At 37.5% G+C, this 22372-nt stretch overlaps 1 protein-coding gene across 8 annotated transcripts in view; it reads left to right on the top strand.

Annotated features, from left to right (window-relative positions):
• The window catches only part of Mctp1 (multiple C2 and transmembrane domain containing 1), a 521330-nt gene that overhangs the window by 294044 nt on the left and 204914 nt on the right, over positions 1-22372 (top strand). For 4 of the 8 annotated variants that reach the window (XM_040728844.1, XM_040728841.1, XM_040728842.1 and 1 more), the window contains exons 5-6: positions 3457-3568; positions 12738-12776. In XM_040728844.1, the coding sequence (XP_040584778.1) occupies positions 3457-3568; positions 12738-12776 (151 nt within the window). Of the gene's footprint in view, positions 1-3456; positions 3569-9906; positions 9955-12737; positions 12777-22372 lie in introns of all 8 variants that reach the window. The other 4 variants (XM_040728846.1, XM_040728845.1, XM_040728843.1 and 1 more) reach the window with 2 other exon arrangements.

The following is a 22372-nucleotide window of genomic DNA, read 5'->3' as shown; positions in this document are numbered from 1 at the left end:
AAACCCAGTATAGAGGGGAAGGCAGATGAGAAACTTGGAACTTAAACATATGGTTAATTTGGTATGTCAGTTGTTTTCCACCAGCTCTATGAGAGTTTATTGGTTAATAACTTGATAGCAATTAATGTATAGAATAATATATTCCTTATTAATGTGGACTTTTTTGTTTTTTAAAATTTATTTTTTAAATTTCATTTTACATTCCAATCACAGTTTTCCCTACAAACCTTTCTCCCGCTCCCCTCACCTCACCCCAGCCCCCTCACTCTTCCCAAAGGGTAAGACCTCCCATGAGGAGTCACCTAAGTCTGGCACATTAAGTTGGGGGCAGGATCAAGTCCCTCTCCCCTGCATTAAGACTGAGTGTGGCATCAGACCATAGGGAATGAGCTCCAAAAAGCCAGCACATGTGCCAGGATAGATCCTGGTCTTACTGCCAGGGGATCATCAGATAGCCTAAGCTTTACAACTGTCTCCCACATACTGAGAGCCTAGTTGGGTCCCATGGAGGCTTCACAACTGTCGGTCTAGAATTATTAACTTGCATCTTAATGTTTATTTTACTGTAGATATTTTCATTTTGGGGGGAATTATTGAAACTAAATGACATAAATATTTTATTTTACTTTGGTTATGCAAAACAGGGTTTCTCTGTGGCAGCCCTGGTTGTCCTGGAACTGACTTTGTAGACCAGGCTGGCCTCCAGCTCACAGAGAACCTCCTGCATCTGCCTCCTGAGTTCTGGGATTAAAGGTGTGCTTTAGACTTGATCTAAAATTTTTAAAATGAAAGGAAATAATAAGAATCTCATAAAGCAACTGTAAATGTTCCCAAATGATGCTTTTAACTGTGAAGAAACTGTAGATTTCATGAGTTCATCTGTCAATTGTTGTCCCTAATTCTTGACACATGGAGTCCTATTCACAAAGTCTTTTCCTGCATCTGTATCATGTAGTGTCCTGTCCATGCTTTCTTCTAACAGTTTCAGGCTTCATGTTTAAGTCTTTGATGACTTTGGACTTAGTACAAGGTGAGAGATACAGATCTAATTTCATTCTTCTGAATGTGGACATCCAGTTTTCCCAACAACATTTCTTGAAGATGCTTTTTCTCCAGTGTACGATTTTGATGATTTTATCAACTATTAAGTGACTGAAGTTATATGTGCTCATATTTAGCTCTTCAATTTTGTTCCATTGGTCTATATGCCCGTCTAGGTGGTAATACCATATTGTATTTATATTGTGACTGTGTAACATATCTTAAGATCTGGAATCGTGATCACTCTAGCATTAATGAAAAAATTTGATTATTTTATATGTATTCCCTATATGGAAAGGAATCCAATCAAATTTCAGCAACAAATATGTACGTACTGCATAAATATACTATGATACCAAATTCTCTTTTGTTTAGAAAGACAAAGTTGATATTGGGATACAGCTTAGACAGTAAAATGTTTGTACAAGCATAAAGACATGAGTTTTGATCTCTAGAATCCATGAAGCAAGTTGGCCACAGTGATACACAACTATAATGCTAGAAACAGGTAGATTCCTGGATCCCATGGGCCAGCAAGCCTAGACAAGTTGGTGCGAGGCCTCACTGGTGGTCCAATTAGAGACCTTGGCTCAAAAGCTTAAGGTGGAAGTGATTAAGGAAGATGCCCATCATCAAGCCCTGGCCTCTACTACACTCACAATTGTATCCCAGCTCCATCGCTACCCTGCTGACACACATGTACACAGTCACACGAGCATGTACATATATGCATGAAGAAGTAATAAAGACCACTTGTTGTTATAAAACTGTAATGATTACTTAAAGCTAAATGAATGTTGAAAACAATTTGCAGACAGATTGCCTATGATTTAATTTAAATCTCTGATATGACAAAATAATACACATTTCCACATGTCACACCTTAACTTAATGTACTAAACATCATGTGACAAAGTACCTGGTAACATGAATATTACATTAAAGACTATCTCTGTTCTATAACCCTGGGTGTGTGAGAAAATCATTTGGCAGGGCACTTATAGAGAGACTTCCAATCCACTCCTCTCTCCCAGTTCTAATCTCCACCACTCATCCACAGATTCTTCAGAGGAGAACTTAAAGCTTCAGAGGTGAACTTCAAGAATAAATAATCTCTCTCTCTCTCTCTCTCTCTCTCTCTCTCTCTCTCTCTCTCTCTCTCTCTACACACACACACACACACACACACACACACACACACAAAACAGAAAACTGATAAATAAGACTGAAATTTTTTGCTTGGGCCATATTTAACCTAAATGTCTATTCTCCATATCAGAACTAAACTGTACTGAAATTGAAGTTCTGTGAGCACAGGAATTCCCTTGGTTTTGATCTCTGGTTTTTACTAACAACCAGAGCACCATGAGATACATAATATGTGCTCAGTGCTCTCTTTGTGAGCACAACAAAAATTGGATGAACAAGAAAATAAGAAAAGATGCTTTATTGCCAAGCATCCCATGATTCTTTTGTTTGGTGTTCTATATTCTGCAGAAACTGGTTTGTGGCAACCCCTGAGCCCTGTCTGTTCAGGGTTGATTGCAATAGGTAAACTGGTTTGTGGTGGCTCGTGAGCCCTGTCTGTTAGTATTGATTGCAATAGGTAAGTAAGATGTTACCTATGCATTCTCAATTAAATGTCTGCTTTCTTTACTTCTTTTTTTTTTTTTTGGTTTTTCAAGACAGGGTTTCTCTGTATTGCTTTGGGGACTGTCCTGGAACTCACAGATATCTGCCTGCCTCTGTCTCCCAAGTGCTGGGATTAAGGGCGTGAGCCACCAATGCCTGGCTTACATTCTTTACTTCTTAAAAGTGATTTGTATATACTAAATTATTCATCCTCTCTTCCTCAGGGATGTTTGCCCAAATCAAAATATAAATTCTTCATTGTCCAACTCTAAGTAATATTTATATGTTATTGTTTTGGGCATAGGTTCACAAGCCCCAAACCAAAAGCATTATTTTAAACATCTGCTGTTCTTTTAAATAATTTTATGTTGCCTTAAAATATATGTATAAAATATGTGAAGCAAGTTATATTTTATATACTTCCTCCTCGCATGTTTATTTATTTTAAATAATTTCCCATTTAAATAAAAAGCTACATAACTAAGAGTGGTGGCAATAAATGACTTTCTTTCAGTTGCTGGGCTTCAAGTTCAAAAAAGAGCTGGACTTTTCCATGTGATTCATAGATCTTCAAATAGTTTTATTTCTTTCAGCAACCTTCTGGAACCTCAGAAAGCGAAGAAATTTGTGCAATGAATTTAAGCACCTCCATAGACAGGAAGTTTATTGGATGATTTAATACAATGGTTTATGAAAATAACAAAAACTGTACTAAGAAATAAAAAGAGTAATCTTGAACAGTGAATTATTGACTATTTCCAATCTAAATATTATGTATCACAGGTCCACGGATGTGTCCTTAACTCTGAAAGATCCCCATTACCCTGACCATGACCTTGGAATCATTTTGCTGTCAGTCATCCTTACGCCTAAGGAAGGCGAACCCAGGGATGTGGTAAGTCTTCCGGAGCTCCTCTTGGTCCCACTTGCTCATGTGCTGAGAGCCTTCTCAGGGGATAGAGGGGTAACAGCCAGATGGAACTCTAGCCCACTCATGGTTGCTGTGAGTACCTGGGTAGCACTCATCCATGCTCATTTTGTCTTTTCGACTGAAATTTCCCAGCTCATAAACCAGATCAGAACCTCTTGTTGTAAATAAGAAGATTTATATCCGTTATAATTTTATTAATTGATTTCAGACATGTTTGATTGTCGGTAAATATTAGTATTCTTTCAGGGAACACATTGATTAGTGAATTGAATCTTTGGAATTCCCATGGAGATATCTACAACTCTACTATTTTGACTATATTGCCATTTGTCAAATGTGTCATGAGAAGGAAACTAAGGAGAAATTATAACGGAGGTAAATGTGTGCTCTTCTTGTTCTGGATGGGCTTCTGTGATACTTCTCACATCTCAGCACTGGCTGTCTGTACTTCCGTGCACACCATGCTGCTGTGAGAAATGAATAAAGGCTGCAGGAAGCTGTGACTTCCACACTGATGCAGTAACCTGAGGAGTGTCAGGTTGATCCCATCCGTGTGCTTGCCAGTGTACCTCTGTGATTCACCTTGGTCTGCTTGCCCGTGTAGCTCTGCCACAATTGCCAGATATTTTTTTTGGCTAGGCTCAATATTCGTATATGCCTATGAACTACTCTAGCTCTGATGTGATTTCATAGTAGCTATAATTGTTGGGTCTCCCCAAAAGACTCTTTCAGCAATGCCTATATTCCTTTTTAGAAATAATGTGCCATTCAAGTTAGTGTGTGTTATATATTAAAATATATTGCTGACATTTTAATCAAGATTCTGGCTAATAATAGTGTATCCCAACTTCAAATTTTTAAGTTTTTTCTTTAAACTCACCAAAGAAAATTCACCCTTTAAGAAGAATTTCTTTCTATTCACGAACATTAATCAATTGGCACACAAGGTCATGTGAATTATTTTAAGACTATTTACTGGGGAAACCATAATTTTTCAAATATTAACAAGTCTTACTACCTGACACCTGCTGTAAGAACATAGCATGGTGTGACTGCATACATTTGTGTGCAGATGGAGTTGTAGGCAAGGAGGAATGTGACATGGTGTGAATGAGTACACACAGCAGCTGCTGTGTGAACATGGTGTGAATGAGTACACACAGCACTGCTGTGAGAACATGGTGTGAATGAGTACACACAGCCCTCCTGTGAGGACACGGTGTGATGAGTACACACAGCCCTGCTGTGAGGACATGGTGTGATGAGGACACACAGCCCTGCTGTGAGGACATGGTGTGATGAGTACACACAGCCCTGCTGTGTGAACACGGTGTGATGAGTACACACAGCCCTGCTGTGAGGACACGGTGTGAGGAGTACACCCAGCCCTGCTGTGAGGACACGGTGTGATGAGTACACACAGCCCTGCTGTGAGGACATGGTGTGATGAGGACACACAGCCCTGCTGTGAGGACATGGTGTGAATGAGTACACACAGCCCTGCTGTGAGGACACGGTGTGGATGAGTACACACAGCCCTGCTGTGAGGACATGGTGTGAATGAGTACACACAGCCCTGCTGTGAGGACACGGTGTGATGAGTACACACAGCCCTGCTGTGAGGACATGGTGTGAATGAGTACACATAGCAGCTGCTGTGTGAACATGGTGTGAATGAGTACACACAGCCCTGCTGTGAGGACATGGTGTGATGAGGACACACAGCCCTGCTGTGAGGACACGGTGTGATGAGTACACACAGCCCTGCTGTGAGGACACGGTGTGATGAGTACACCCAGCCCTGCTGTGAGGACACGGTGTGATGAGTACACCCAGCCCTGCTGTGAGGACACGGTGTGAGGAGTACACCCAGCCCTGCTGTGAGGACACGGTGTGATGAGTACACACAGCCCTGCTGTGAGGACATGGTGTGATGAGGACACACAGCCCTGCTGTGAGGACATGGTGTGAATGAGTACACACAGCCCTGCTGTGAGGACACGGTGTGGATGAGTACACACAGCCCTGCTGTGAGGACATGGTGTGAATGAGTACACACAGCCCTGCTGTGAGGACACGGTGTGATGAGTACACACAGCCCTGCTGTGAGGACATGGTGTGAATGAGTATACATAGCAGCTGCTGTGTGAACATGGTGTGAATGAGTACACACAGCCCTGCTGTGAGGACATGGTGTGATGAGGACACACAGCCCTGCTGTGAGGACACGGTGTGATGAGTACACACAGCCCTGCTGTGAGGACACGGTGTGATGAGTACACACAGCCCTGCTGTGAGGACACGGTGTGATGAGTACACACAGCCCTGCTGTGAGAACATGGTGTGAATGAGTACACACAGCCCTGCTGTGAGGACACGGTGTGATGAGTACACACAGCCCTGCTGTGAGGACACGGTGTGATGAGTACACACAGCCCTGCTGTGAGAACATGGTGTGAATGAGTACACACAGCCCTGCTGTGAGGACATGGTGTGATGAGTACACACAGCCCTGCTGTGAGGACACGGTGTGATGAGTACACACAGCCCTGCTGTGAGGACACGGTGAGAATGAGTACACATAGCAGCTGCTGTGAGGACACGGTGTGATGAGTACACATAGCAGCTGCTGTGAGGACATGGTGTGATGAGGACACACAGCCCTGCTGTGAGGACACGGTGTGATGAGTACACACAGCCCTGCTGTGAGGACACGGTGTGAATGAGTACACATAGCAGCTGCTGTGAGGACACGGTGTGAATGAGTACACATAGCAGCTGCTGTGAGGACATGGTGTGATGAGTACACATAGCAGCTGCTGTGAGGACACGGTGTGAATGAGTACACATAGCAGCTGCTGTGAGGACATGGTGTGATGAGTACACCCAGCCCTGCTGTGAGGACATGGTGTGAATGAGTACACACAGCCCTGCTGTGAGGACATGGTGTGATGAGTACACACAGCCCTGCTGTGAGGACACGGTGTGAATGAGTACACACAGCCCTGCTGTGAGGACATGGTGTGGATGAGTACACACAGCCCTGCTGTGAGGACATGGTGTAGCTGTGTGAGTACTCACATGTCCAGATGGAGGGATAACTGTGAAAAGGCTTTCTCAAAGAATGTTGTCATTTACAGGGAAAGCCCATCAGCCAGAAGTCACCAGTAACAGAAACCAGGAAGTAAATTCTGGATGACTAGTCAATCATTGGTAGTACATTCTAAATGTTCATTTTGTACTTTATTTAAATAATTCAGATGATCACCAGAAGCCTACTGTAAGGAGGCGCCTATGCTGCCTCTTCAGATACATCAGCAGTTCACTGAGACAAACGAAGGTGACAACTAGCTTGGTGTTATGAAAGAAAGGCACATGCCTAGAATAAAACATTTGTTCCAATTAGTGTGGGCCTAGGATTCTCTAAGGAGTTCATGTGAAAACTGAGGTAGGAAGTATTGATAGGAATTAAAAAGAAACTAAACTCAAGGGAAGAAGTATCTGAGGTAGAAGAAGGAACACGCCCAAAGACGCTGTGACTAGAAATGTGAAGGAAATCAATGAGTAATAGAAAAGTTATTCATCAAAAACCCATTTAATTCATCTTCATTTCCTTCTCTTCACTGTTTATTTCTAGCTACAATCACCTTGGACATGAAGATTTTCTCCTTAAACCTAGCATGCTATTTCCATAACTCAAATTACTTTGACTATTTGTGTTTGAGCAATTTCCTTGCAGCCTGCATTCACTGCCTCACTCTGTGCCTTCTGCTTTCAGAGTCTCCATTTGTGCTGGATTATTCTGCTGCCCACATGGGAAATGGCGCATTCTTCCAGCCTGTTACTAATTCTCCTTGTCCGTCTTCTCTTCAGAGAAACAAATGTTTCAGGCAAAACTAAGCCAGGGCTCCAGAGCAACACCAAGGTCAGCCTCTGGATGGGACACTCCTGGACTTCTCATCCTGACCTTGGTCACACCCCGGGGGGAAGAGCAGAGTGTGTGCAATGGCAATCCTAGCTCATCCTCATGGTTGTGATCAACAGTGAGGCATGTACTTGGCAGTAGAGAACCAAAAGAGGGGAAGGACAAAAGCTAAAATAGAGAAAACAGAAAAGTCTACTGGGATCTGGCATTTCAGGTATTCTAATACCCTATATTACATTGAAATATGAGTTTTTAAATGTATCCCTATAAAAGCATAGAAATTTTTGAGATTTTGCTTTTTATTTGGCCTAAAGAATTGTTCTAGGGATACCTTATTGAGCTCTTTGTGTCTAGTTATATTTAGCAACAGGGCTTTCTAAGTTTTAAGATGCTGAAACAAATCATAGTGAAATAATTAGTAATCGGATACAAAGAGTCATATCTTTTACAGTAATGCAGATGGAACCAGACTTTAATGAAGATAAGGAACACATACTAATCCCACTCATGTTTAGAACCAAGTTATCTCATAAAACAGAATGGTGGTGATTCAGTTTGTGGGAGAGAAGGATGGGAAGGATTGGTCAACAAGAAAATGACAGTTTGAAGCAAGTACTTCTGATGTACTGGCACACAGTAGGGTCACTATAGCCATCAATAATGTGCTGCATATTTTAGAAGGCTAAGAGAAAGGAATTTAAAAATTTCCATCAAATGATAAATAGATATGCTGATTTGAACAACAATGTATATATGATATATAAACATCCCAGGGTTTATGTGTAGTTTGTATATGAATTAAAAATATTATTGCTTATCTACCAAATTTCTTTAAGTCCCTTATCTTTCTAACTGTTGAAATAACTGTTTCAACAGTAAGTGGAAACTCCCAGCTAACAGCTTTGCAACAAGGAGCATATGTTCTCTCACTTCTAGTCACATAAACTCCTGCATAGTTTGCCTCTCAGGTTCAATCTGCCATTGTGCTGTCTGTGTTGCCAAAACTTCACCTTACATACTTTCCTCTTGAGGAGTGGCGCATGTATACGATACATTTATTACATGTATATTGTAGTAATACATCTGTAAGTCTGCAAAATGGTTTTGTAATGGCATCTCTTAAAACCTAGTCTAGCATCCTCTGCCTAGTGGTTGTTCAGTGTCTTAGAGGTGTGTCTGTGATCATTTGAAGGAATGCTTCCAAGAACATGGGGATGTATTCTCATGTTATATTTATTCTAACTTTAATAGTCAAGCCATTGTGGTTGCTATAAAGTCCATTATGTAATGATTAAATAATGATCTAACTTCCTTTGGTAAATTCTTAAAATTAAGTGTTGTAATTTTTAACTGTTTTGTTCTTCTCATATTAGCAAAGTGTAGTCTGGGATACATTCTGAATGGAGAACATACCACTTCAGCGAAATTGGCATGCTGAACTTGCACAAATTACACAGGAACAACTCTTACTCAAAAAGAAATTTGGATTCAAATCCTGTAACTATCAGTGGTGGAAAGCTTCATAGTCTCTGCCACTGAGAATGATGTATAGCGAGGGAGTGGAGGCTGAATTTGCTCCTCCACACACAACATAAGAAGAAGGTTTCTGTTTGTTTAAGAGCTCAGAAATGACTTATCTGGGGCTTCTGGGACAGAGACTTTAGTTCAACCACTACACATTTTTATCTCTATTTATAAAACTTTGCTAAATATTTTACATGAATTCAAACAAAGGATGGGATGAGTTTCAAAAGCTTTAACAAATATGTCCTAACATTTGAGTAGGAAATGGAATACTTACAGTAAGGAAGAAATGGAAATGCAGCGTACTAAGTATCATAGAGCCCTAAGACCTCTAAACCAGCTGTTTTGTGAGTTCAGTATGCACCATTAGATGCTGACAATACATTCCATGAATAATGCAATTGACATGATTTCTTCTTGTGTGTATTGTCACTTCTGGAAATCAGTCACTCTGAAGAATAAGTTAAATAATCTACCAGCCCACTTACTAAAACCTTGACAACACATAACATTGAATTACAGCAATTTAAGATGTGTAGAAAGACTGCAAGCAAATGTATTTCACCGTTGCCAATATAAAATCTGCATTGAGTACATGATTGAGTATATTTTTAAAATTTCCAGATTTGGACAGATATGTGAACACCTATTTTTGAGTCTTCAGCATTGTGTGTACAAGAAGACAAAGCCTCCATGGGTGGCATGTGGCTGGCTGCCTGGCACACCTATCATTTCTGTTTAGACTGCATGTTCTGTTTTGAACCTGAAAAATTATGTCATACATACATCTGTGTCCTATACGTGGTATTTTTGTTTGACAGTGCATTTGAGTTCTTTCTGGCTCTTTTTCTAGCAGAGTTCAATACACAGCTTTCTTCATTGGAGAATTTGTGACATAAAAGTGAGTTAATTTGTGTTACACACTCTCTTAGATAACATAGAGTTAAGCATCCTTGGCTAAGGTTGAAAATTCCCAGAAACATATGAATTGATACTATGTTGCCTGTGTTGAGTTCAAAACAATTTTTATACTTTAACTTTGATATGTCTTATAACTTTCATACAATGTTTTAAGACATCTATTTATGAATCATTGAATGTATATGCTTTATAAGAAGTGTAAACTATCTATCTGTTCTGGGCTTTTTGTATGCATATTAGCAGAATAATATGCTAAAAATCATAACAAAAGGAAATTAAAATGTTTTAAAAGGATTTTAAAAGTTTTTAAAAGCAGTTGCATTTACAATTCTATCATTGACCATATTTTTCCATCACTTATTCCTGAATTTGGCTGCAAGGAACTTTGAATTGCTGATGAAGAACCTAAATATTGTTGTATTAATAAACACTGACACTTTAAAAACCTAATTCATATGTTTCTCAGCTGAAGTTACAACCATTGAGCAAAATTTAAATCTTTTATTTCTAGAATTTACTTTGTTTTTTAATCTTTAACTTTCCCCCAAACAACCTTTCTTCTTTAATAGATCTCATAGTTAGCAAATATATCAATACTTCATGTACTGAGTTCATTTTTTTAAACTTTTCTACTGAATTACTGTAATTGAGCCTTCTTTAACCCAAGTACCAAGAAAAGGAAAAAGAATTTTTGTCTGGGGTATTTCATCAGTTGATAAGCTAATAAGTTTGACTAATGAGGCAGAATATTTGTTATAAAATTTGGGGCCATTTTGACAGTCTACAACAGATCTGCAGCAGAATTTCTGATAGTGATTCAGGAGAATGAACTGGCCCTGTAACTACCAAATTATGACTGTTTCCCTTGTATCAGCTTCCCAGTTTGAAAAATACAACCAAAATTTGAGAGACATGGAAAAAGCCAGAGTTGTATTTTGTTCTGTTTCTTATATCAGAAGTGAATTGTGTGCACTGTTTCTGTTGCTCTGTGCAGAAGCATGTGTCCCTAAATGTTGTCAAGTGTTGCCAAGACAGTCCACCCTTCTTAATGTTCTCACCCTGCTTTCATAGCCTAACACCTCTTGCACAATCAATTCTATAGAATCCTTAGATGGTTAATGATGTTGATAAATGACCACCAGTTAAGGTGTTTTGATCTTTTTTTTTTTCTACTTGGTTTTACTTGTTTTGGCTCAAAATGCTGTCTCTAAAAATTGACATGATCAAATACATTGAGACTCTGTTTTCTGACAAAGTCAAACCTTTGTTATTGGACTCTTGACTGAGGAGCTCTTGTATGGTTATCTACTGAAGAATTTGGTTACACATGACCTTTGGTGATATGGAGGATGTGATCATGTTATTGTTGTTGGTGATGACAATCACACACCTAACATCAATAGTCTTTTAGGTGTCCACCATGTCTGTTTCTCCAACCTACTAATTGGATGTATCGTTTCAGAATGAATTGGACCTTAGTACTTAGAAAATATAGACTATCTCTTTTGTAGTATTTGATAACAATGATTTGTTGTTTCCCAATTTTACTTGAAAATCAGGGAAGTGGATTTTTATAATCTTTGGAAATGTTTGGGCCAACGGAGTAATTAAAAGCAGCATAGTACTATCTTTGGGAATGTTACCATTATATTTCCTACTCTAAAGTTGCTACATAGTTTCATTTCTCTTTCAGGTCAAAGAATGGCTTAATCTTATGTGAAGTACTTTCTGTCCTGTAGTTTCATGAGGGATGAGTGTATGAGTGTTTCTAGAATGAATCTTCTTCATCGTGAGCTCTGATGAAGGAGATGGAGCTCGTATCATTGATGTAGTTCCCTAACACAGACACTCTAAGCTTCTATTGAAACCACAAAATCCCCCAAACATCCTCCACTTTCCTCTTCATCTGCCCTAAGGACAACCCTAAGACATGGTAGGGCAAAGAGGAAGGTCTACATGTAGGTGCTTCAGGGAAATGTTTAATAGTAAATAGGAGAATTATTTAAATTTAGGGCTCTTTATGTTTTGCTTCCTGCAAATGCAAGCGACCAATGGTCTTAAGCACTTGTAACAAATCTTCAGAAGCTTAATTAAAACATTTAGCCAAGCTAACCTCTGACTGTGACATAAAGAGAATAGTACAAAGGATACATTTTAGTAAAAAACCAACTAAGCAGTGTTTATTTTTCTGAGTTGGGAACTTTGTAGACAATGATACAGTTAAAAAATAACTAAATGGATAAATATTTCCACAATGTGACAAAGCAACTGACTTTAGATGTAGGTTGAAGAAAAAAAATACTATATACCCAGCTAAGTCACGTATACCCTCAACCTGCACCTCCAAAATGGAAAACCATGAAACTCAATTTGTACTTTTCATTTAAAATTAACTAACTCCGAATATTTCATTATATTTGAAATACACTGTCTCACCTCTTCATACAAATTCATACAAAGAATAATGCAAGTGATCTCTCAGCAGAAACTGAACGTTAAAGATTCTCTCTCCTCTCTCTCACTCTCTCCCTCCACTCTCCCTCCATTTACTTTCCCCCACCCCACCGTGTGTGTGTGTGTGTGCGTGCGTGCGTGCGTGCGTGTGAGTATGTGTGTGTCTGTGTCTGTGTGTGAAGCCGTCTTGTGTTGCTGGAAACTTTTTGCTATTTAAAGGGCTAATAAATGTTACATGTCCCCTAACACACAATGGCTGCGCTGCTCTGTACTGGATGCAGATAATGAAGTGCTTTATTTCGTTTACAGACAGTGCTAATGAGGAAGAGTTGGAAAAGATCCAGTAAGGTAACTCTTAGCATGCAATCTGCAGCTTTCTTTGTTGAGAAGACTATTAGCCGCATTCTCAGATTCCTCTCATCTCCGTCAGAGCTGTGCCACAAATTTTCATCACTGCCAATCCCTCCCCCCCATAATCTTTAAGCCAATCGTGTGACACTTTCGAAATCAGTAGAAATCTTGCTGTTGCAGAACACCCAGACCATTTTCTTGCTGCTCTTCTGTCACTTCTCAGCTTCATTCTCCGCATCCGGTCTCCACTATGCACCACAGGGTCTACAAAATCACGCTGTTCCAGGATGAAAGTGATGAGACTGGGGCAGAGACAACTCCAGACAAGTGGCCATGGACTTTCTGGTTTTGTTCCCAAGTCCTGTGTCATTTCAGTTTGAGGATAGTCCTTCCTCGGTACCTCATCTCACTTCCAGAGTAAGAGGAGTGGTGATGCCAGAAATGCGCTGAGCTTTCCATATACCTTATGGATATGTAAGACACATAGCATCTTTGGTGATGTTAGTATTTTTGGTGGTGGCAAAAGTTAACTATCATTAACTTTTTATATGACTGCACTTTGAAACAAATTAAGCAGATTTCCTTGGTAAAAATGACATTTACGCAAATTTCTACTTAAAAGGCCAATATTGCTTTTAATAAGTCTGATTTTTTTAGACCCTGGAACACTGGCAATCTTTCTTCGTCCATTCTGTTCAAATCATGCTGTTCTTTAAGTTATTACTAACTTCATCATTTTCCTTTTACTGGGAATTAAGAAAATATGTATAATAAGTATTGTTTTATCTTACTTCTCTTATGCAGTTTGTTACTCTACAGGTTTTTTTTGGGGGGGGAGTGTTGAAATGGGATCTCTCTGTAGCTTTGGAGCCTGTCGTGGAATTCACACTGTAGACCAGGCTGTCCTCTAACTCACAGAGATTAGCCTACCTCTGCCTCCCAAGTGCTGTGATTAAAGGTGTGAGCCACCACTGCCCAGCTAAAATTTTATTTATTCATTCTATTTTTTTGAGACAGGGTTTCTCTGTGTAGCTTTGGAGCATGTTCTGCAACTTTCACTGTAGACCAGGCTGGCCTCGAACTCACAGATATCCACCTGCCTCCAGAGTGTTGGGTACTCTCCTGTTCTTACACTTCTGACAGCCAAGAGACAACTCACTGAAAGACCATCATCCAGTAAGCACATACTGGAGAAAGTCAAGTGTCCACTCTGGTTTCACAAACAAAATAAGGCTTCAGAGACTTTTTAAAGAAATGGTTGAGTTGTTTATCTTTGTAACTACTTTAGAATTAATACTATATTAGGTGTGTTGATTTCAAAATGTACATAAGACTTTCCCCATCCTGTGACTCTATGATGATATTTTTTTGTAAAAATCTAACCCGTGAATAGTTAACAATATTTATCTTCCAAGCCGGGCGTTGGTGGTGCATGCCTTTAATCCCAGCATTCGGGAGGCAGAGGTAGGTGGATCTCTGTGAGTTCGAGGCCAGCCTGGTCTCCAGAACGAGTTCCAAGACAGCCTCCAAAACAATACAGAGAAACCCTGTCTCGAAAAACCAAAAAAAAAATTTATCTTCCAGATGAGTTTAACTAGAGCTGATTATTGCATTAACTAATACAAATAATCTATTTTATTGAAATATAAATGAGAATAGAAGTATCATTTTGACTATGTATATTGAAAGACATTTAAGCCCTGAAGCCCCAGAACTTAAGGGGTTAAGGGGAGAGACTTAAAGGATAGACCTGGCTGCAGAGAAAAAAATACTCAAATATATATTCAGATTGAGAGATGGCAAATCAATTTTATAGGACTTTTAATTGTTTAAATTAATCTTAATGATAAAGTAAAAATAAATCCACATAATTTCCTTGAACCTACAACAATTTAAATGAATAACAAATATATTATTTCCATTATGTATATATATAAAATTGTTGAAACTTTGCCACTGTAGATGCAAAATGCCTGTGTCTAATTCAGCACTCACTTGAGCAGTTGACAGATTATATTTAGTACAGGTGCTAATGTTAGACTAAGGGATTTTTCAATTTGGTACATTTTCATGGAGATGCTAAGTGCCAAGTGAGTTAAAATAGGTTCACCGATTTTGTTTTTTCTATGAGAACAAAATGAGCACTTGTTAATTCATTCATATTTTTACTATGTTTAAAAGCACTGTATTCACCAGATAGTGTTATATTTTTAAAATCCATGGAAATTTCCACATTTCTAATTATTACCTACTTCGCTGGTCTTCACCCCCTTCCCCAGGTTGACGTGTTTCTGATTCTTTTCCTCCAAGGCACCTGCGTCTAAGAACTAAGGGATGAGCGAGCAGGCTGTGTGTGTTTAGGGTGCACCGCTGAGTCCCTGCAACATTCCCTCTGCACTCTACCCTTGCAACTATATCATAATGAGGAGAATTCTTCCCTTGATTTTAGAAAGAATATGCTTGAATCGTAATTGAACACGAGCACTGGTATTTTTAGTAGCTGTGCTTATATTATTCAGCTATGCTCACCACTGGATGTTCCTATAGACACAAATACTTTTCTTCTCTGGAGTCAGAGCTTACAGGAATGAAATCTGTCATCTTCATGGCAGGACTTCAATATGATGCTTGTCTTTGAGCACCAAGGGAGAAAATAAAATCCAAGAATCAAGACCTTCCTAGTAAAGGATTGGGCCTTTTCTTGCTGGTCTTGATTTCCTTCAGAAGTAATCTAAGTACATAGAGGAGAGTTACTACATTGATGGTCCTTTTGAAACATGAACATCTCTCTTGCACATAAGATGAAATAACTCATAAATTTCCTGTTTGTCACTTCACTATCTTTACTTTATGTGATAAGGTTTTTGTTTTTGTTTGTTTGTTTTTCGACACAGGGTTTCTCCATGTAGCCTTGGCTGTCCTGGAACTCACTCTGTAGACCAGCCTAGCCTCGAACTCACAGAGATCTGCCATGCCTCTGCCTCCCAAATCCTGGGACTAAAGGCATGCACCACAACCACCTAGCTTGTGATAAGGTTTTTTATTAATATTTTATTCATGTTATTCGACTTCTGCCAATAATAGGTTCTCTCAAGGAAATATTTTTTGGACTCACTTTCTATGAGACAGTGTATACTATTGAAATAATAGAACAGTTATCCAGAGGACAGGGGCATCATAAATGTTATTCAAGTCACTTTATTATTGTAAGTACATTTTAAGAAGTAGGAAAAATGCACACACACACACATATCTGTGAATAGTAAGATGTAGAAATATGGACTAGATTTCAAGCGCGTGCAAATCAGAAGATAGTAAATTCCACACTATCTCCTCTTTTGGGTGTAGTAGCATTCATGAGTATCCTTGTTATGGTTGCCAACTAACTACACTTTCCATGATCTACACTTTAATTCCTTTCTCACACTTATGTGTAATAGAAGAGTGTTATTTTAAGAAGGAAAGAAAATCAGTGCCTACCCAAACTCAAACAACTAGTTAATTAATACATTTTGGCAGAGAAATTATGGTGCTTTGAGTTATTTCAATATTTTATTCTTTAGAAAAAGACTATTATTTATAATTTATTTAAAGCTAAATTATTCATCAAGAAAATTCCATGAGCTCAAACGAGATTTATATATATATGTATATGCATATATGCACACACATATATAAAGCAAATTTATATATAATATATTGAATTTATATATAGTGTATATCATATATAGTGAATTCATTTTTATATATGTAATGAATAAATTTTAGGGGGACAAAACAAAAATAGAAATTAAATAATTGTCTTGGTTGGCTGGTTTGGAGTTTATTCAGTGCTGCATATGCCTGTGTCTAACCCAGAGGAGAATTTATCTGTGGTTATGATGAGTAATAATAAACAAGTTACAGTCGGGCGTTGGTGGTGCACGCCTTTAATCCCAGCACTCGGGAGGCAGAGGCAGGCGGATCTCTGTGAATTCGAGGCCAGGCTGGACTGACAGCCTCCAAAACAATACAGAGAAACCCCGTCTCGTAAAACCAAAAAATATATATATATATATAATAATAAACAAGTTACTACTAAGCTTATTGGTAGATGAGGCAGAACCATGGTTTCAAATCTGCCTGCAGCATATAGTGATAATTTACCTTACATAAAATAATAAACATTATTATACGTTTCAATAGATTACTTAAATTATCTGAAAAGTGATATTGCAGGCAGCCTCACCTCCAGCTGAAATGCTACTGGCACTTGGTGACTTCTGAGCGAGATTCACTTTTCATCACAGGTGTGCCTTTTGCTAGGTTGCTCATGCCCTGGTGCAATAGGCAAACACTAATTGGAGTCTGTGAGATAGTAATTAAAGACAGAGCACACAAAGTTGGGGGAAAGATGTGCTGGGGAGCTTCTGGAGGCAGCTGGAAGGCAGGTCGACAGGGAGGGTTGGTGAGGACTAAAATATGCTGTATGCAAGTGGGAAATTTTCAAATAGCAAATCAAAAGATTATCTTAAATAAGAAAATGTTATTGTAATCGTATAGAGATATGCTTGTGAAGATCCTAAGTATAACAATTTTAATTGTTTTCTTTATCATTCTGTCCTATTAATAATATAATGTAGATTATTGTGGCGGTATCTCATTACTAGATCTTCTGTTATTTGACAGCCTACATCTCTTTTAGCAATACACCTTCTGATAAAGATTTTATTATAATCACTTAGCATGACGTTAATGAAATATGAAACACTTTACCCATTGGCAGAATGAAGCAATTTTAATAAGACTTCGGGCAAAGTTATCGTTAATTTAAACTAGGGAACACTGAGCTCTGTAAGACTCCAGGGCATAGTTAAACTGGCACCTTGAATGACACATTAAAAATGCATCAATGACTTGTAAATGCTTTAAGTAAGGGAACAAAAACAGATGGCCACGTTTTTGAGTGTCGCACATAGTCAGACATGAAAAAGATATCAGTTAGCAGTTATTGGGTCTTTCTACTAAGATGTCATTTGCAGATAAACAAGTGATTATAAAGAAGAGAAAAGGTTGTAAAATGAAAACTGGTAGGAGGCTCTCAGCTATGCATGCTCACAATGTTTTTGTTTGTTTGTTTTTTGGTTTTAGTATACCATTCATAATTACAGGCACCTGTCTTTGAGGATGGGAAGTGGTTACATTTTTTTCAAGGAAACAATCTTTTATTTAAAATTCCTTACTATGGCTTTATTTTATTACCAACTCTTTTTTAAAATAATATAAAATAATACCCCATATTGGAATTGATTGTTCTGGGGTTCTAAAATGCAACAGTAACAAATGATGAACAGCAATGAGTTCTATTATATATCATGCATTTGGACCTCAGTTATTACATTTGTAATAAGCTCGCTTATTTTATAAATATTACATATTAGCATATTTGATTATACCACAAAGTACATGAAGCCATACTTTGATCTTACAGTGAAATTATTTTTCCTTGATGTTTTCATATTTCCCTACAGACATAAAAAAGATTTTATATGCTTTAATTTATAATGTTAGATTACTATAATCATGACATTACATTTATTTGGCTGTTTTTGGTGATCTTATATATTGTGGCTTTCTCTGGATAAATATGGATGATGTGGTATAATTAAAAGAATAAAATGTACCCCTGAGTGCAAGATTGAAACCCCAAGCTTGTGTCCTATGTTTAAGATGTTTATTGCCTGATTGCAAATTGATCTTTGCTTCTTGAATGTGCTAACAAAGTACCAACGAATTTCCAATGATCCTTCTTGAGATGGTTAGAAGGGGGGAATTAATGCGTCTGACTCCAGGTTAATGGACCAGAAGGCAGACACGGATATGAGTGTGGCATCACAATAGAAGAACAGGTGATAGGTAAGTAGGCATGCAGTAGATGGACAGCTAGACAGACAACAGACAGATGACAGATGGACGATAGACAGACAGACTATAGATGCATAGATACATAGATAGACAGATATAAGATAGATAGATAGATAGATAGATTGATAGATAGATAAATGATAGATAGATAGACAACAGATAGATGACGGATGGACGGTAGACAGACGGATGATAGATACATAGATAGAAGATAGATAGATAGATAGATAGATAGACAACAGATAGATGACGCATGGACGATAGACAGACAGATGATAGATAGATGATAGATAGACAGATACATAGATACATAGATAGATGATAGATAGATGATAGATGGTAGATAATTTACTCATTGTAAGTACTTTAAATACTCAAATGAAAATAATTCATAGTTTTTCAGTGACTTTAATACAAAAGTCCTAGTTCACATAGTTATCCAAAGGCTTAGTCAATACTCTAGATCATTGTTTTTTTGTTTGGATGGAAGCATCCCATGACCCTAACTTTTACGAACAATGATTATCTGACAAGGAAACTTTATTTAACTGATTTGCTTATGAATTTACAAGTACTTCCAGTATCTTTAATGTCCAAAATAACACCGATGAAAATAAATTTTTCATGTACATATAAAAGCAGGCTCATGTAATCTAGAATACTGACTTGATTCTGGCACTTGAAGTTTAGGGCCACAGGTTCAAGTTTTTCTCTTGTGAGTATTTTGATTCTTGAAGAATTCCCACATTGTAATAATGTGAATTATGTTTCAAGATCTGTATACTAATGAAATTTAAAATATTACTTTCAATAAAATATTGATAGTTAATCCTCATTCCAACTGATAACAAAATCTTAAAAGATTCTTGTGATTTATTTTATGTATACTTTAAAAATTATTATATTCAGCTGGGCGTTGGTGGCGCTCACCTTTAATCCCAGCACTTGGAAGGCAGATGCGGGAAGATCTCTGTGAGTTCGAGACCAGCCTGGTCTACAGAACAAGTTCCAGGACAGTCTTCATAACAATACAGAGAAACCCTGTCTCGAAAAACCAAAAAATATTATTATATTCAATTTTTTGGTAAAACTGCACTTTTATTTTTCTGAAGGAAAATTATCTTTTAGATTTTTTAATTTTAAAAATATGATTAAATTTTAGATTTATAGTTTGGATTTTCAACTTTGAGGAAAAATTTCCTTATAGTGCAAAAACACTTTGAAGGCAGAAATAGACCTAAGTAACACAAAACGAATGGATCTTGGTGGTGTGATAAATTAGAAACTTCAATAGAAACGGTTCAGCCATTCATTATTCAGCATAATTTTGACAATTGTCTTTTATCAAATTGATGTCATGTTTGTGTTCAATTTTCTTTCAGTGCTGATTTATAATTTTAGCACTCCCATACTGCTGCTTTTCCGCACTCTGAAGTCTCTTATCTTGATGGACACTGAAGTGTTACTTAATATTTACATAATGATTGACTCAAGCCTTCTCTAGCATTCACAATTGCTCTGTGTTCTCCAAATTCAAATCAGTACTTTTGTTTAGGACTCATCATAATGCTAACACTTTGTTGCTGCTGCTGCTGCTATTGTTATGTGGTAGTTATTACATTTACTACTGTAGCTGTTGTTTATTGTTGCATTTATTGTTTTAATTGTTGTTATTGGTGTTGCTTTTGCTGTTATTGGTGTTGTGATGATTGTTTTCTTTACTATTACTATTGTTGCTATTGTTATTATTTCTTCTTATTGTTTTTGTTGTTGCTAGTGATCCCCATAATAACTACTCCTGGATTGGTCTATTGTAAATTTCATACTAATTCAATAAATGACACTAGAAACCACATGAAAATTAAACTGTTTCACTTGAAATAAAGACCTAAATTTACATAAGAATGTGGGTTGTAAAATGGACTAAAAATTGTAGCTGATGAGTGGTAAAAATAATTAAACATGGCACAAAATGTACAGCTTAGTGACTAGTATGGGTCTAAAAAGTAAAGCCTAGGGATTAGGGTGGATCCTAATGTTTCCAATAGTTTTGTTTTTCAATCCTAAATTTTCATTATTAAAGACCCCAACCACCAGATTGATTTTTCTTCTTTGTAACTAAGCCAATAAGCAGGTAAATGCCAGCTTTTAACTGAAGAAGACTAGAAAGTAATATTCATACAACTTAGTGTTAGTCACATAGGATACCTAAAGCTTTAAATGATCTAATACTACTTTTAACTATTGGATTTATGCTGGATTTAGAGGTAAAACTTTCATCTCTATTTAGTTTGCACATTATGCCTTATTACATAAACTCGTTTAGATGTACAACTTTTGATACTGCCTCAACTTGCATAGAGTGAAACCTACACTTAATTTTTCAAATATGATATTGCAACTTAATATTTAAAACTGTGCCACATACTAACAAACATGCACATCAAAGTGAAGAGAAATGGCAATTAAAAAGAAAGCATAAACTTCTCTAAAATCCAGGCGATTTTTTAACTTAGGTAATAAGATAAGGAACCAGAGAGATAATCAATGGGTCAGGGCACATTCCCAAACATCTTATGACCAGAAATTGATTCCCAGATCCCACAAAATGACAGGAAAGTACTGACTACACACACACACACACACACACACACACACACACACACACACACCAGTAATAAATAACTAAAAATTGATACTTAACTTAAAATTCAGAGTAGTCTTTTTAAAAATATGATATGAAAAAAGACAGGAGCTGAAATGTAAGTGCAATTTTTAAAGGATTTTTTTTGGTTTTTCGAGACAGGGTTTCTCTGTATTGTTTTGGAGGCTGTCCTGGAACTCGCTCTGTAGATCAGGCTGGCCTCGAACTCACAGAGATCCGCCTGCCTCTGCCTCCTGAGTGCTGGGATTAAAGGCATGCGCCACCAACGCCCGGCTTAAAGGATTTTTTTGTTACTTAGATTCTACTGTGATAGTGTGTCACATGAATACTATAAAATATACATATAAACAAATCATGACCTTTTATTACTGACCAAATGATATTTTAGATGAAAAAAAAACCTTTTCCTGATTATTTCTGCCATAAGCAATTCTACCCGACCAAACTCTAAGCAAGCAACTTAGAAATCATAATTTGTTGCATTAACAAATATATTTGGTTAAATTACACAGTCATCTGTGAAGCATTTCTGTCTAATCTTAAATTACTCAAATTGATAAATTCTCCAGAACATCTTGGCTCAATATTATTTTCTACTTTATTTTTTCATATTTGGTAAAACATAAGATTTTAATCAAATGCTAGTTGGTCAGTTAACAAAATGTATGGAGTACTGACTATGCCTTAGAGATAATGTAAGATGTAGACCACTATAATGCTAGTAGTTATCACAAAATAATATAAAAATGCACAGTAATATTGTTTCCTCTTCTTGACAGTGTCAGAACTGAACTGCCCCAGACTCTCATCAGCATCCCATGACTTCGTTGTAATGATACTCAGGGACAGACTGGAACACTGTACAGTCTAAAGGAAGCAGAAACTGAAGCTTTTAAAATGTAATTAATTGGGGTGAGGGTGTAGCTCAGAGCTCAACCTAATGAAGTCATTTGCATTGTATTTATTGTACATACTGTACCACACCAGGAAATTTGAGAAATTTTATAAAGAATTTAACTAGGCA

The sequence above is a fragment of the Mesocricetus auratus genome, unplaced genomic scaffold (genome assembly GCF_017639785.1).
Source record: "Mesocricetus auratus isolate SY011 unplaced genomic scaffold, BCM_Maur_2.0 Super-Scaffold_100020, whole genome shotgun sequence".
NCBI lineage: Eukaryota > Metazoa > Chordata > Mammalia > Rodentia > Cricetidae > Mesocricetus > Mesocricetus auratus.
Note: the sequence above shows the minus strand (reverse complement) of the source record. Positions and strands in the feature narration are given on the sequence as shown.